General features: G+C 36.9%; 1 protein-coding gene across 6 annotated transcripts in view; it reads right to left on the bottom strand.

Annotated features, from left to right (window-relative positions):
• Positions 1-13,717, bottom strand: part of LOC107689971 (FH1/FH2 domain-containing protein 1-like) — a 59,048-nt gene that overhangs the window by 22,791 nt on the left and 22,540 nt on the right. For all 6 annotated transcript variants that reach the window (XM_016488179.1, XM_016488180.1, XM_016488181.1 and 3 more), the window contains exons 4-11: positions 7,041-7,108; positions 6,249-6,354; positions 5,757-5,851; positions 4,543-4,654; positions 4,311-4,405; positions 4,065-4,208; positions 2,973-3,159; positions 2,640-2,811 (exon numbers count right to left, since the gene is read on the bottom strand). In XM_016488179.1, coding sequence (XP_016343665.1) covers positions 2,640-2,811; positions 2,973-3,159; positions 4,065-4,208; positions 4,311-4,405; positions 4,543-4,654; positions 5,757-5,851; positions 6,249-6,354; positions 7,041-7,108 — 979 coding nt within the window. The remainder of the gene's footprint in view (positions 1-2,639; positions 2,812-2,972; positions 3,160-4,064; positions 4,209-4,310; positions 4,406-4,542; positions 4,655-5,756; positions 5,852-6,248; positions 6,355-7,040; positions 7,109-13,717) is intronic.

The raw sequence follows: 13,717 nt of genomic DNA, 5'->3' as shown, positions 1-13,717 counted from the left end.
TAAATTATGCCATTTAATTATGTACTACTATGTATGCATATGCATAAAACTAGGTATATGCAGTTAAAGTGATCATATCTTGTAAAAATAAAGTATAAACTGCTGTATTATTGGATTTAATGCCTGTGCTTATGACTGGACGTCACATAAAAATAGCAAAATATTTAGAGGAAAACACAAGCTCAGATCAAGAGAGCTGATAGGCTGATCACAATTGTGCCCAGTTCTGGACCTTTAAGACCAAACACATCCTGTCCAACCCTAGAAAACAATCATGTAGCTCTACGCAGAGAGGAAAGCTTCCCAAATAAAACATTCACTTTCCACATATATGTGCAAGGACTGTTGACTCAATAAGACATTTCACTTTGGCCAAAGGCAACATTTGAAATAGCACATTGTGATTTGGGCAAACTGGGAGAAGCAACCAACCCAAACTTCTCACATACCCCATCTACAAAAACCAGAAACACCTGACAATCTGAAAATGTAAAATGAAATTCACAAGCTTATATGCATACATGTAACTACAACGTAACGCTGTTTACTCACGTGTGATGCAGATCTGCGTTATCAATATAACAAAATAGTAGCCTATATTTTCTATGCACAATTATGTTTTTATAAATGGTTTATGAAAAATGAGAATGGTCGATCATTTTGTGGTGCATCTTGGGTGCCACATGGTAATTACATAAGACACCCAGAGCGTAGTAAATAAAATAAGCATTAACTACATGAATCAAAGTAATAGGTCACCTGTCTAAGGACTTCACCTACACAGACAGGAAAATTAATACTCGTCACTTTTACCACTAATGTTGCATGTATCAATCACTGTCATGTGTAAAGCCTCTGATAATGACCGTGCAACATGTAGCAGATTCACAGTTAGGCTGGACACAGTAGGTAAAGTAGGAAGGTGCTAATCGTATAGTTTTCCAATGTGACAAACATTACATTAAAAGACTGCACTGATGACAACATTAGTGTGTGAATAAATGCTGTGTGTCTACATAAGGAAGACAGCATCAGAGTGCAGGATTGTGTCTTTATCATACCCTCATCCACACAGGACAAAAATACATAGTCAAACAACAAACACAAATCTGGAAGGAATGTTTGGTCAGGCAAAAAAAAAAAAAAAAACCGCCTAACTAACCAGCCAACTAACTAACTAAATAAATAAATAGAATTAATTAATGAATTTAAAATAAATAATAATAAAATCCATACTGGTGTGGGTGTCATTTATTAATTTTATATAAATAAAAACAAACAAAAAAAATTTATCCATACTGGTGTCCGTGTCATGTTCAATCATTTTAAATAAATTAATTAATTAATAAATAGAAATGTTGCTTTGTCAACTAAGTTGAAGTACTAAATTTGCTAAATCTAAAACTGGGGGAAAAAATGAAAGGGACTGCCGTTGATATGTTTGAAAATTAATTATTGTGCATTACACTAAACAGAAAAGCTGTTGCCTTAATAATCCATACAATCCAAACATGAATTGTAGGGATGCACCGATACCACTTTTTCCAGTACTCGCCCGATACCGATACTTTTATTTTTGGTACTTGCCGATACCGAGTACCGATACCAATATTTTTATTGCATTTGTACATTTTTTTAAATATTGGGTACAGAAACCAAAAGAGTATGTATAATGTTAGTTGGTTAACTTCATTTATCAAATAGATACAGTCAAACCAAAATTTATTCAGACACCTTCAACATTTCTCACATTATCACATTAACATAAACAAAGTTTATTTGCTATAGTTTAGAAAATGGTAATAAAATATGACAAGAACTCAGAGTTAAACTGTGTCAGAACAAATTCAGCTTGATAATGTTATATAACTTTGATAGAAAGGTATGTAATGGATTACAATCAACGAAAAATTATTATGACATATCCGACCGAACTACAAACTTTCCAGTGATGTCTGTGAGAAAGGTATATTCACTCGACAAACTCGCGCATCTGCGCTGCCGCGCGCTCAATCCACTCACGCACGCTCAATTTGCTTATCAGCTCGCGCACACCAGCTATACAGACGTTAATACCGAATGTTTAACATTATATTCATTGCATACATATACTTCGTATACATCCTTAATCTCTAATAACTCCATTCTGCTGTCTGTTGTTCTGTTGACAAGTGTTTCTTTGTCTGAATATGGCACTTATCACATGTTGTGTGGTATCGGCGTTTGGTATCGGGGCATTTTAACGAGTACGAGTACGAGTACAGGAGCTCAGTATCGGGCCCGATACCAATACCAGTATCGGTGCATCCCTAATGAATTGAATCCATGAGATGAACCAATGAATGAATGAATGAATGAACAAATGAATGAATGTTATTGTTGGGTGAAAACTTGAGACACAAATTTTCCTTACTTGAATAATCTATCTCAGAATGGATTCACATCTGTGAAGGCTACAAATCATCCTTAATTAAACCTTTTCTTTCCTACAGTGTCACGACTGAAAGGTCTGCTTAGTTTACGCTGCCACACAGTGGAGAAACATCACATTGCTGTATGAAAGTCCTTCAATGCATCCTTGCTGTTAGATTATTGAAAAGCTTAGTAATACAAAACATATTTGCACTGTTAATACTCACAAGTTGTGTTCCTGCTCAGCTGTATCTGTAGACTCTGCTCCATTAGTCGGCGGAGTGACAGGAGGAGTGGGAGAGCCAGGGGTCATAGAGGAGGGACTGGTCAACACAGGACTGCCAGGAACAGGAGAATAAGAGGAATCTGGCAGCTGAGGGAAGGCTGTTCGCATCACCTCTGAAACACAAAAGGTGCAAGTGAAGTGTGAATGAATGCTATAGTCTTTTAACATTAGGTCTGAAATGACAATGTGCAGACACTGGATGTGTGAGACAGGCCCTTCAGAGGACAGCACAAGGTACAAGAACAGGGACGGAGAGAGACTGCATTGAAGATACCTGGGGTAGGGCTGTTAGACGAGACTGATACAGTTGGGGAAGCTGGTCGAAAGGAACTATCTGTAAGATTGTGAGATGACCGTCGGCTCCTCCTGCCCTCCTGCTCGCTGGGTGTCAGTTTCCTTCGGTCTTTACGGACATTTGGTGCCCCTTCATCGATCTCACCATCTTCATTCTTGAGGGCATTCTACATAATATACAAAACACAGAAATCATTCAGTATTTTTAGAGTTATACTACCATTTAAAAGGTTGGAGTCAGAATTTTTAACTAAGACTTTGAAAGAAGACACTTATGCTCACCAAAGCTGCTCTTATTTGATCACACAAATGGTAAAGACGGTCCCACTTTATATTAGGTGGCCTTAACTACTATGTACCTGCATCAAAAAATTGTGTTCATATTCTACTGCAAAACACTTTTGCTGATATTGTGGTGGGATACAGGTAAGGTTAAGGACAGGTTTGGTGGTATGGCTAGGTTAATTACAGATGTAATTACCTGTAGGTATTTTTTAAAATATAAGTACAAGGTAAAAACATGTATGTACACAATATGTGCATTGCATCAAATGATTAATTTAAATGTAAGTACATTAGCAGTTAAGGCCACTTAGTTAATACTGCATAAAGTGGGACCGTAAAGACAATTACTACAATTACTGTAATATTAATACAATTTAAAAGGACCATTTTCTAATGTGATTAAAAATGTAATTTATTCCTGAAGATGAAATTTTAGCAGCCACGTCTTTACATAATCCTTCAGAAATCATTAAAATATGCTGTTTTGGTGTTCAAGAGACATCTACTATTATTATTATCAAATGCTGAAAACTGTTGTGCTGGAAACGGTAATAGTTTTTTCAGGATTCTTTGATTTATTGAAAGTTCAAAAGAACAGCATTTATTTTAAACAGAAATCTATATAAATGTAATGCTGTCACTTTTGTTCACTTTAATGTGTCCTTGCTGAATAAAAGCATTAATTTCTTTATTAAAAATAAAACTATTAATAAAAATCTTACTGACCCCAAACTAAAAAGTCTATATATTGGAGATATGGAGTGTTTGATGTGTACTGGGAGTTTACCTCATAAATGATGAACTGTTGTTTAAGGTCACCCTCGGTGCCGCTGCTAGTCATGTGTTTCTGGACGATGCCTTCCATTCCTAGCTGCTCCAAGCAATCTGTCATGTCATAAAATGAGTCCTGATCGGGAAGTGCAGACAGAGTCTGGGAAGCAAGAGGGATAAATACACATCAAGGACATTTAGGCTCAACATTGTGCTGATGTGCATCACGGTTGTAGATTTGGGTGTGTAATCTGTGGTTTACCTTGTTGATGAGGGTCATGGTGTAGATGAGCAGCTCTGTGTCTGATCCATTCTTCTCTGACAGGATCTCTGTTAGATACGCCCAAGGCTTTACACCTGAAAAAGATAACATAAACCTTAAGCTCTCTCTCTATAAAAAGTTACTGTGAGGATAATGACAGAAAAAACGAATGAATGGCACATGATGGATTCAGAGTATCAGTATTATGAGAGAATGTTTAAATGTGTTTAACCTCTCTTGCCATCCACAATGCTGACAGCTTGAATAAGCAGTGGACTGTTGGACTCAGTGTACTCCACAAACACTATCAGCAACTTCAGAGCCGTCTTCACAACCAGCCGAGACTGAAGAGAAAGGGAATGAGAAAAATAGGCTATAAAAGAGGCAGCATTTACCATCCTCTTACAGAAGATGGCAGGATCAAACCTCAATGAGGCTGAGTTATAATGTTTCTAATGTAATCAAATACTGCATGCATCTCCAACACTGATACAGTAATTTACCACTAGTATTCTGTGTTTGTTGTAAAAAACAGTCTGGTTCAGGTTTTATTTCTGATAGTTACTTGATTACTCTGCCATTCTCGTTTTCACTTCCTCTTTAATTTCATGCAGAAGGATATGACCTCAAACTGATGCTCAAGATGACTGAATCCATTACGGTAAAAAGTGTACAAATCTCATGTCAAAAGATTCACACTAACTTTGCAATAAGAAACTTCCCAAACTATACATACATATTTTAAACTTATAAAGATGCAAACTCAACAAGAGCAATGGCCCAAACTTGAAATGGTTGCACAACAGCACCAGCCAGTTTATTATGGCCATTTTAATATCAGTAACTAGTAATAAACATTTCTGTGGTAGATTTGGCAAACTATAGTATTAATATTTAACTTTAATAATTATAAGTGAAGGCTGCGAGTAAAGGTCAAAATACTTGAATTTGCTCCAGATTCACACCTACATCTCTGCACTAGCTTGGACCTTTCTGGCCAACCTTATATTTTTTTTCTAATTTTACATTGCCTTAGGATGAACTGACTGTTTTGCTGAACTGCATTTCTTTTCTTTTCTTCCTTTTTTTTTAAATTTACACATTTGGCAGCCACTTTAATCCAAAGCAACTTCAATGTGTCTAGCACTATGCTGTTCTGTTTGAGCTATAAAAAAAGCATTTGTAAGTTGCTTTGGATAATTTAGCAGACAAGCATTTGCTCAGTGAGTTAATGTACAGTAAATGTAATCCAGCCCTCAGGAACCAAATGGTTATCACATTCAATTCACTTTTGAACATGGATCTAATGACTCTTAATCAGCTGGCATGATGCGGTATTAAAATGTCAAGGTGCATTAATACACAGCCACTGATGGAACAGTGTACTAATACTATATTGTGGTCGGTGTTTACAGATGCTGTGGTGTGTGTGTTGCTGTCACTCACCAGGCTGCCAGTCAGTGTGTACAGCCACTGTACTGTCTCACTGTGGTTCACAACACCGTTCATTCCGTCCACAAACAGCATGATCTGACTGAGAGCTGGGAACAGGACAGCAGAGTTTACTGTACAGTGCCGGCATGTCCTTAAGGATCTAGTGATTTGTCCTAAAGCTTTCCTGTTTGCTGGTCTAATTCCAGCCAGTATAAACTTCCTGTTACAGATGGCCTACTTAGCCAAAAATGTGCAAAATCCTTTGTGCTATTTGAAGTCTGCATGCAAGATGTGTGGTGTTCATGCATAATAAATACACCATATTAGACTGCATTTTGAAACTCCGATAGATATACACACATCAAGTCATCATGTAAATGATGATTAGTGAAAGAACTATCAATAACCCTGTAACAATGTTAAACGTTTTAATGGAGGCATGCATGAATTATTTTGTAGTAGTTCTGCATATGTTTCAGTAAAGACGTGATGTGGAGTACAAACCTCTGAGAATGTAGTTCTGGTAGTTATGATCTGCCTCAGCACCCACTTTAATGAAACACGTCAGACCCTCGGAGATCACAAACTCTGGAACCAAGTCCTTATCATCCTGTTCAAATATAATGTATAATTGTATAATTCTCAGGGGGGGGACTGGAGGGGATTCTGATTGTCAAATGTCAAAACTTTATAATGCTCATTCAGAGAATCGGATCTTTGGATTAACATCACGTGAATTCACCCATTTCTCCCAAAATACATAAAAGTATGTCACCTTTGAACTAGGAGAAGAACAGAGTGAACTTTATGTTTAACTACACAACCTTTATGTGAATAAAACACATTGTCAGATTTTAATTAAAAGGATTATTAGGCTATTGCAGCTTTCCTTAGACACCAGTGTATTTAACGAACTCACAAATCCATGCATTTAACAAATGTCTTTATTGCTAGTAATTAATTTAAATGTCTGAAACCTAAAATAAATTTTATGTGGTTTAAAACACTGAATTATTGTGATATAGTCTATGAAAAGCACTGAGTGCGTCTCTGGCTCAGTGCCAGACAAAGCACAAAAACACGTTTGAATTTATCAGTGATTTTCTAAATACACCAGTGATCGTCTGCATCGAACGGTAATCGACGGGGTTCCGAGGGGTCGGAGGGGTGGGTCATTCAGATCATTGCAGGGGGCTTCAGAACCTGTCTGTAGCATCTCATCGTCCTTATCCAACTCACTCACATATAGCTTTTTCTCTCTTAAAAACCTGTCGAGTGTGTTTTTCATGATCTTACCTGAAAGAGTTGCTTTAATGAGAACAAGGACCGCCGAAGCTCAGGACCATGGGAATTATACAACTTCTCTATAAGAGGGAGAAAGGGGGGAAACTGGTTATTTATCAGTCAACTGACAAGGGCATCAGTAATTGTATCGAGGAGGCAAAGATTGTTATTATTGCAGTGACACATTCTCAAAGTGAACTTAAACGCACCATATCAAGATACCTACTGACAAAGATTGACCTTCACAGTATGACTAAGGCACAGTATCTGATTCAGTGTAACTCACTCAGCAAGCCAGATCCTACCAGTACAATTTGTGTGGTGGTAAACACAAGCAAACCCTTTGCATTGATAAAAACATGGCATCATTAGGCATCGGATCTTAGGAATTCTCTAACTGGCTTATCATTCAGAATCAGAGGAAATGAGGGGTGGTGTCACTGACTACCTGTAAACAGTCATTCCTGTCATATAAATGCCTTTCACATGTTCAGCACTTGACTTGACAGGTTAGTCATGACACATTCAAGTAAAACCATTTAACACACCTTTAGAGTTTTATTTTCTCCAAGCATTTACAATTGTTGTACTCCGTACCAGTCAAAAGACACACCTACTCATTTTTTTACAATTTTTCACATCTTAGAGCAACTACATATACATCAAAACTGCAAAAACACAAATGGAAGCATGGGAATACTAAGAAAACCAAAACTCTTAGATATAATATATTTCAGATTTGATTTATTTCCATATATTTTAGAAAAAAGCTGTGCCTACACATTCTCTCAACCAGCTTCAAGAGAAATCCTTCATTTCCTTCACTATGTGGTCCAACTAATCCATTAAAAAGGTGTGTGAAATTAAAATTTTAGTTTTGTAAAGACCTTCATAGGCACAATTTACGTCTACAAATGCAAAAAACAGTTAATAATAAAGATCCATTTATGTAAGGTCTTTAATAAACATGTATGCATCTAAATTCTGACTGGTTCTGTACATTATAAATAACAGAGAAAGAAAGAGGAAGCACGTCCATCACTAAGGTGGTGTAAATTACAACATTAAAGCTCACACACACACACACACGTTCATGCTCAGATCTTTCAGTCCAGCTGGTTAGCCTGTGCCTACTGTGAGAATTGAAAGAAACTGGCACGGCAGACACATGATCTTCCTCAAATAGCTAATGCAAGCTGATACACTCACGCAATGTGTGCTACAAACAGCCTCTCTTATACTTTCAGACTGATTCACCATCTTTTGCCAACTGTTTATTTGGAAAATTTGCAGAGATGCTTAATAAACAGTCATTCCTCAATGCCTGGGAATAGCATAATTTGAAAACAAGCGTTTGCAATGCAACTAAACTTTAAACCTGCTGGTTCAAAAGGTCTAAAGTCGGGCTCACACTACAGGAGTTTTAAAATCGTACCCGATTATGAAATCTGGTTGCAGCACACACATAATAAGACTCAGCAAACAGTGTCTTGCACACATAAAGGTAGTAAAGCTCTAATTTGTGTTAAATTCATATGTTAATATTAATATGCATTACTAAACTTTTAAAGCTCTCAACTTGGCAGATGTATATCCCACAATATCTGGCATGAATAATAATTTCAAAAGAACACCGAGATCATCTTGATTTACAAAACCAGACTGGTCATGAACAGTGAATATTTGTACATTATGTGCCCAAGTTAATGTCCCACGAGAATTGAATATCATTGGCCACTGGATCCCTTGATGTCATTCGATTGTGTGTGTGTGTGTGTTTTCAGCCAGGCATCTGAGCTCAGCGGTAAAGTCCATGACAGCATGGAGAATGATGTGGTCCACCACAGACATCTGCTTGCTACTGATAATGTTACACACACATACACACAAAGTTCAGTGTCAAAGGAACACAGACATTATGATGGTCAAAAACACATTTGCTCACACAAACTATACATTCGCAAATAACATTCATGAAGAACACATGAAAATTTTGTTTTGCTGCTGCTTGGAAGGATGTCACAACAAGCAGCCAGGATGTCATATGCCACACACACACACACACACACACAAGCACACAGAGAAGGAAGTATAGTTTCATGGAGAGAGAGTGTGGCACACACATTTAAAACAATTCCCTCAACATCTCACTTAGACAAATATATACTTAACACATTCTTTGCATGCAAGCATATAGCCTTTCAATAAATTATATTCAACCTCTTATTATACAGGCTAATAGATCTGCCAAGAATTTTACTGTCAGCAAATGTGGTACCATAAACCGGTCTTTTCAGTCTAAAACCGTACATCACTGGGGCTGAACGTTCCCCTAGATACCCACAGTTGTGTTCATGAGAGAAGAATGAAGCGAAGAAAAGAAGTGAAGGCATGTGGGCAAGAGATTATGAAAGTGAGATAGAAAACATAAAACAGGGATATTCTAAAAGTAGGATATCACACACAAACATGTAACCACCAAAGGATCTTTAAGTTCCTCTGATGCCCTTATGTGAAGGGTAAACCAACAGAGACTAGAGCAAACAAACTAACACATTAAAGCGAACTGAGATCTTTTATCCAAACTCATTTGTTACACAAGCAAGTCATGTGCACTTCATATCCTACATAAACAGTAATGCAAAGCACACAAATGATTGATATATGTTAGACAGTTCTGCTATTGCTGCTTTTCCTAACCTCATATACTGTAACCGGTCAAGCCCAGTCATACAACAATAGCTACTACTGTTAAATCACATCATAAAGCAGAACTATGGGAAGCCTCAAAACACAGGGAGTTTTTTTTAGGGACTTCTTGCATTTTAGACAACTGATTACACATGGATTCTTACTCAAGAAAAAAAAAAGTCATTATTAAAAATTGAGTTTAATAATTTAACATCATTAAAATATCATTATTATCATGTCATTATTAAATTACTGTCTACAGAAAGAAAACAAGGCAATGGCACAGTTTAATAATTTATACAGTATTGGTTCAAACCTTTGAAGGAAAGGATCGCTCTAGGTTCATCTGAGGGTAAGCGAGTGGCAAAACCAAATATGACAGAGGGGACACAGAATCCTTGAGAGAAACTGTGACTTGGCACATTCTTCATGTCACACTGAATGAGATTATTCACACATGGCCTCTGCCTCCGTTTCTGCATTCACTGCTCCAACTCAAGACAAGGTATTTGCTATGCATCTAAGATTTGACAAAAATAAGTGATTAGGTATAACTGACCTTCACACCACAGAATCAGTTCAAGAACACCGTTTAAAAGGAAGTGTTAGGATAAACAGTAATACCCATACTGCACAACATATCAGAGTACTAACTGTGTTAGTGATCACATCTGATTTAAGCAACTGTCAGCCTGTCGAAAGAGTATGTGTAAAAGCTATGAGATCAGCACCATGGGAAGAATTCCTCTAGATATGTTTTATTAGTCAGGCTGCAGTCCTGCAGTACTGTGACAAAGGGCGCTTCAGAAGTCAAGCCCATTGTGAGGGCTCCAACACAGGAATCCATTATGGGCATGAAACGGAAACGTGGGAAGAGTGACACAAAGGAAGAGTAACAGATATCGCTCTGAAAACACAACCGTCTGAAAACACAGAGTACTACTAATTTAGATCAGCTGGATCAGACATTTACAAAGACAATGACATAAACTGATTAACCACCACAGGGTCTACAATGACAACTTCATGAATCAGTCTTGTGTTGAGCAGAACAGACAGATCTCAATAGTTATGTAGTTCATAATCGCTGATCAATCAGAGGAAAACAATCAAACACGTAGTGCTTCATGTAACTACATCATATTATGGACTGCATTAACTTCTACTGAAAGGCCTTCTTTGGCATTCAAGTTTTGCATTACCAATTATCTTTTTAAATCAGGCTGAGAACTTTTTCATTTGTTAGAACATGAACACAGAACTCAAAATGTGAATATAGCATAACAAATGATCTCTACAGGTTACTGCTGGCTTGACATTTGAATGAAGCTAACCACTACAACATTTCTGGCCAAACACATCAGTGTTATTCTCAGTGGCAGCCTGGCAAGACTATGGAAATAAACTTCTACCTCAGTTAACCCCTATTTCTCAGGGCCTGTTCCTCTGAAAGTTGATATGCTGTGAGTTCCTAATAATGCTCTAAGAAATTAAGAATAGATAGTGATTTAAGCAACCAAACAGCATATTGCTTTAAAGCGAGAAAGATACAACACTGCTACAGACTCTTTGTATTCTTGAATGTTATGTTTTAACATGAATGGGACTGTAAACTAATGCCTAATCTGAAAAAGCTTCCACCCTAGAGCAGGGAAATGGTTAACACTGCAGGTCAAAACAATGGCTATACAGAAATGCTCCGTTTGTCATGTTCACACATGCCATCCTAACTGCAGTTAACAAAAACTCCTGCTCCATGCCCATATGGACATAAGAACTGCACATTGGTACACAATCACTAAAATGACAGGGGATAGTCCCTGAGGACAGTTTAATGTGCCTGTGAAGACTGGATAAGGGTCCCTTTTAGCAGTGCCACAACAGAAGGTTATAGGTTTGACATTTAATATAGGTCAGATTGCGCTTTTGGTTACCTGATTGCAGTACATCTAAAGACAGATCATGTACAGCCTTATAAGGGCAAACTAGAAAAACACTCTCTCTTTTCTGATCTGCATCAATAGAAAGCACGCACAGAGCAGGTTGCCAAAACGAGTAATCTAAATTATTCTCAGAATCCAGAAGACCATGTTCAAGACATCATCAACAGTAAATGAGGAAACATAAGCCGATCACTGGCCTACAGTCCACAGCATTAGATTTTGCAATAGAGCTAGTAATTCTTTTTGAAGTAGGCCGATTCCAACTGCACCATTTTTAAATGTTAGCCTATGCACACTATCATTCAAAGGATTGAGGTAAGATTTAATTTTTAAAGAAATTATTACTTTTATTCATCAAGTACCCACTTAACATTGATTAAAAGTGAGAGTAAAGACATTTATAATGTCACAAAAGATTTCTATTTCAAAACAAATGCTGTTCTTTTGAACTTTCTATTCATCAAATAATCCTGAAAAAATATATATATCACGGTATAGGTTCAGAATTGGAAGAGTTGAAAGAAGTTAGAAGAGTTGGAAGACCTCAGTTCCACATTGTATTTAGTAAATACAGAATGCAACAGCAGAAAAGTAGAATGACAAATAAAGAATTAAAGGGAGAAATATAGAAGAAAGATGGTTGTAAGACAGTAGATTGATTTCATTTCCGGATAAAAAAAAAAAAAAAAAGACCACAAAGAAAATTATGCTTAGCCCAATGAGAAACATTTGTTACAGGACAACCTAAATTCATAGGATTAAATTTAAAACTTAAACTGCACCATGGGATGGTTTATTATGATTAAATGTGAACAGCTTGAAAAACAATCGCCTCTTACTGATTCTCTTAGCTGTTTCCTCTGTCACATTATCAGCATCAAGTGTTAAACTTAAGCTAAGTGAGTGCTCTAATAAGTAATTTGTGCACTGATATCTTTGCCTACCAGCCAGAGAGTTGTGCTGTTTGTTGGGTATCTGCGTCCACTTAAGTTCACATGAACAGATTATCATCACTCAGTCTTCTGTAACTTCAAGCCCCACTTATTGTAGTAGGGATCTTGGCCTCTGTTCTGTAGAGTAACAACATACATGCCCTAAGACCAATGGATGAGACGCTAACACCTAATGACTTCAAACTGATGCCAGGTGTGAGTAGACATAAAAACACACAAGAAAGTTGCACTCATGACCTAAGATCACATCATAAAAATAACTACTAACTTAGTCTGGGGGCTAAACATTTCTGTGTGTCCATAATGCTCTAGTCTCTTACAAAAAAATAAAAAAATACCACACATGACTTATGTTCTGGTAAAAAAAAAAAAAAAAACTATTTACAGAACTTATTTGGTCAAAGGGCAGCTGCTAATGTTGAGCCAAGAGCACCACAGCATGAAATAATTCTGTCACTGTTGCCATAACATTAATTTGGTGATAAGGATTGACCCCATTACTGAACTAGTAACAACAGCCAAGTGTGCCTGGCATCTTACACAAAGCAAGGGGGGAAAGAGAAGTACAAATATCTTTATATGGTTTAAAGATAAGCTTAAACACTGTTAAAATGTCTTGAGAACCTTTCCAAAATTATTGATTTTCAGTTTTACGTAATTTGCTTGAAGGTTCCATGTTTGTAAGCTTTACTTCTAAAATGCAAACAAAATATTTTACATGCACATTAATTTCTGCATTTGGCAGACATTCTACCCAAAGCGACTTTTGGACTTTTCCCTGGGTATCTAACCCATTACCTTGATGTTTTGCTAGCATGCCAATTGGATTAAGCATGGACTAAGCATAATTTGCCTTTTTTTTTTTTTTTTTTTTTTTGTTTATCCTGAATTTCATTCAAACTCTTTTGCACCCAAACTGTTTGGATCTTAAGTTTAACTATGGATTCAATGATCCAGTCGCAATGGTTAACAGCTCACTACACTGGAAGATTATCAGTGAATACTGACATAATTTGGGTCTGCTTTCACATAAATCTACACTCTTAAAAATAAAGGTGCTTCAAAAGGTTCTTCAAGCGATGCCATAGAAGAACCATTTTTG

Source organism: Sinocyclocheilus anshuiensis, unplaced genomic scaffold, assembly GCF_001515605.1.
Source record: "Sinocyclocheilus anshuiensis isolate Anshui unplaced genomic scaffold, SAMN03320099.WGS_v1.1 scaffold1845, whole genome shotgun sequence".
NCBI classification, from domain to species: domain Eukaryota; kingdom Metazoa; phylum Chordata; class Actinopteri; order Cypriniformes; family Cyprinidae; genus Sinocyclocheilus; species Sinocyclocheilus anshuiensis.
The sequence above is the reverse complement of the archived record's forward strand: the minus strand, read 5'-3'. Positions and strand labels throughout refer to the sequence as shown.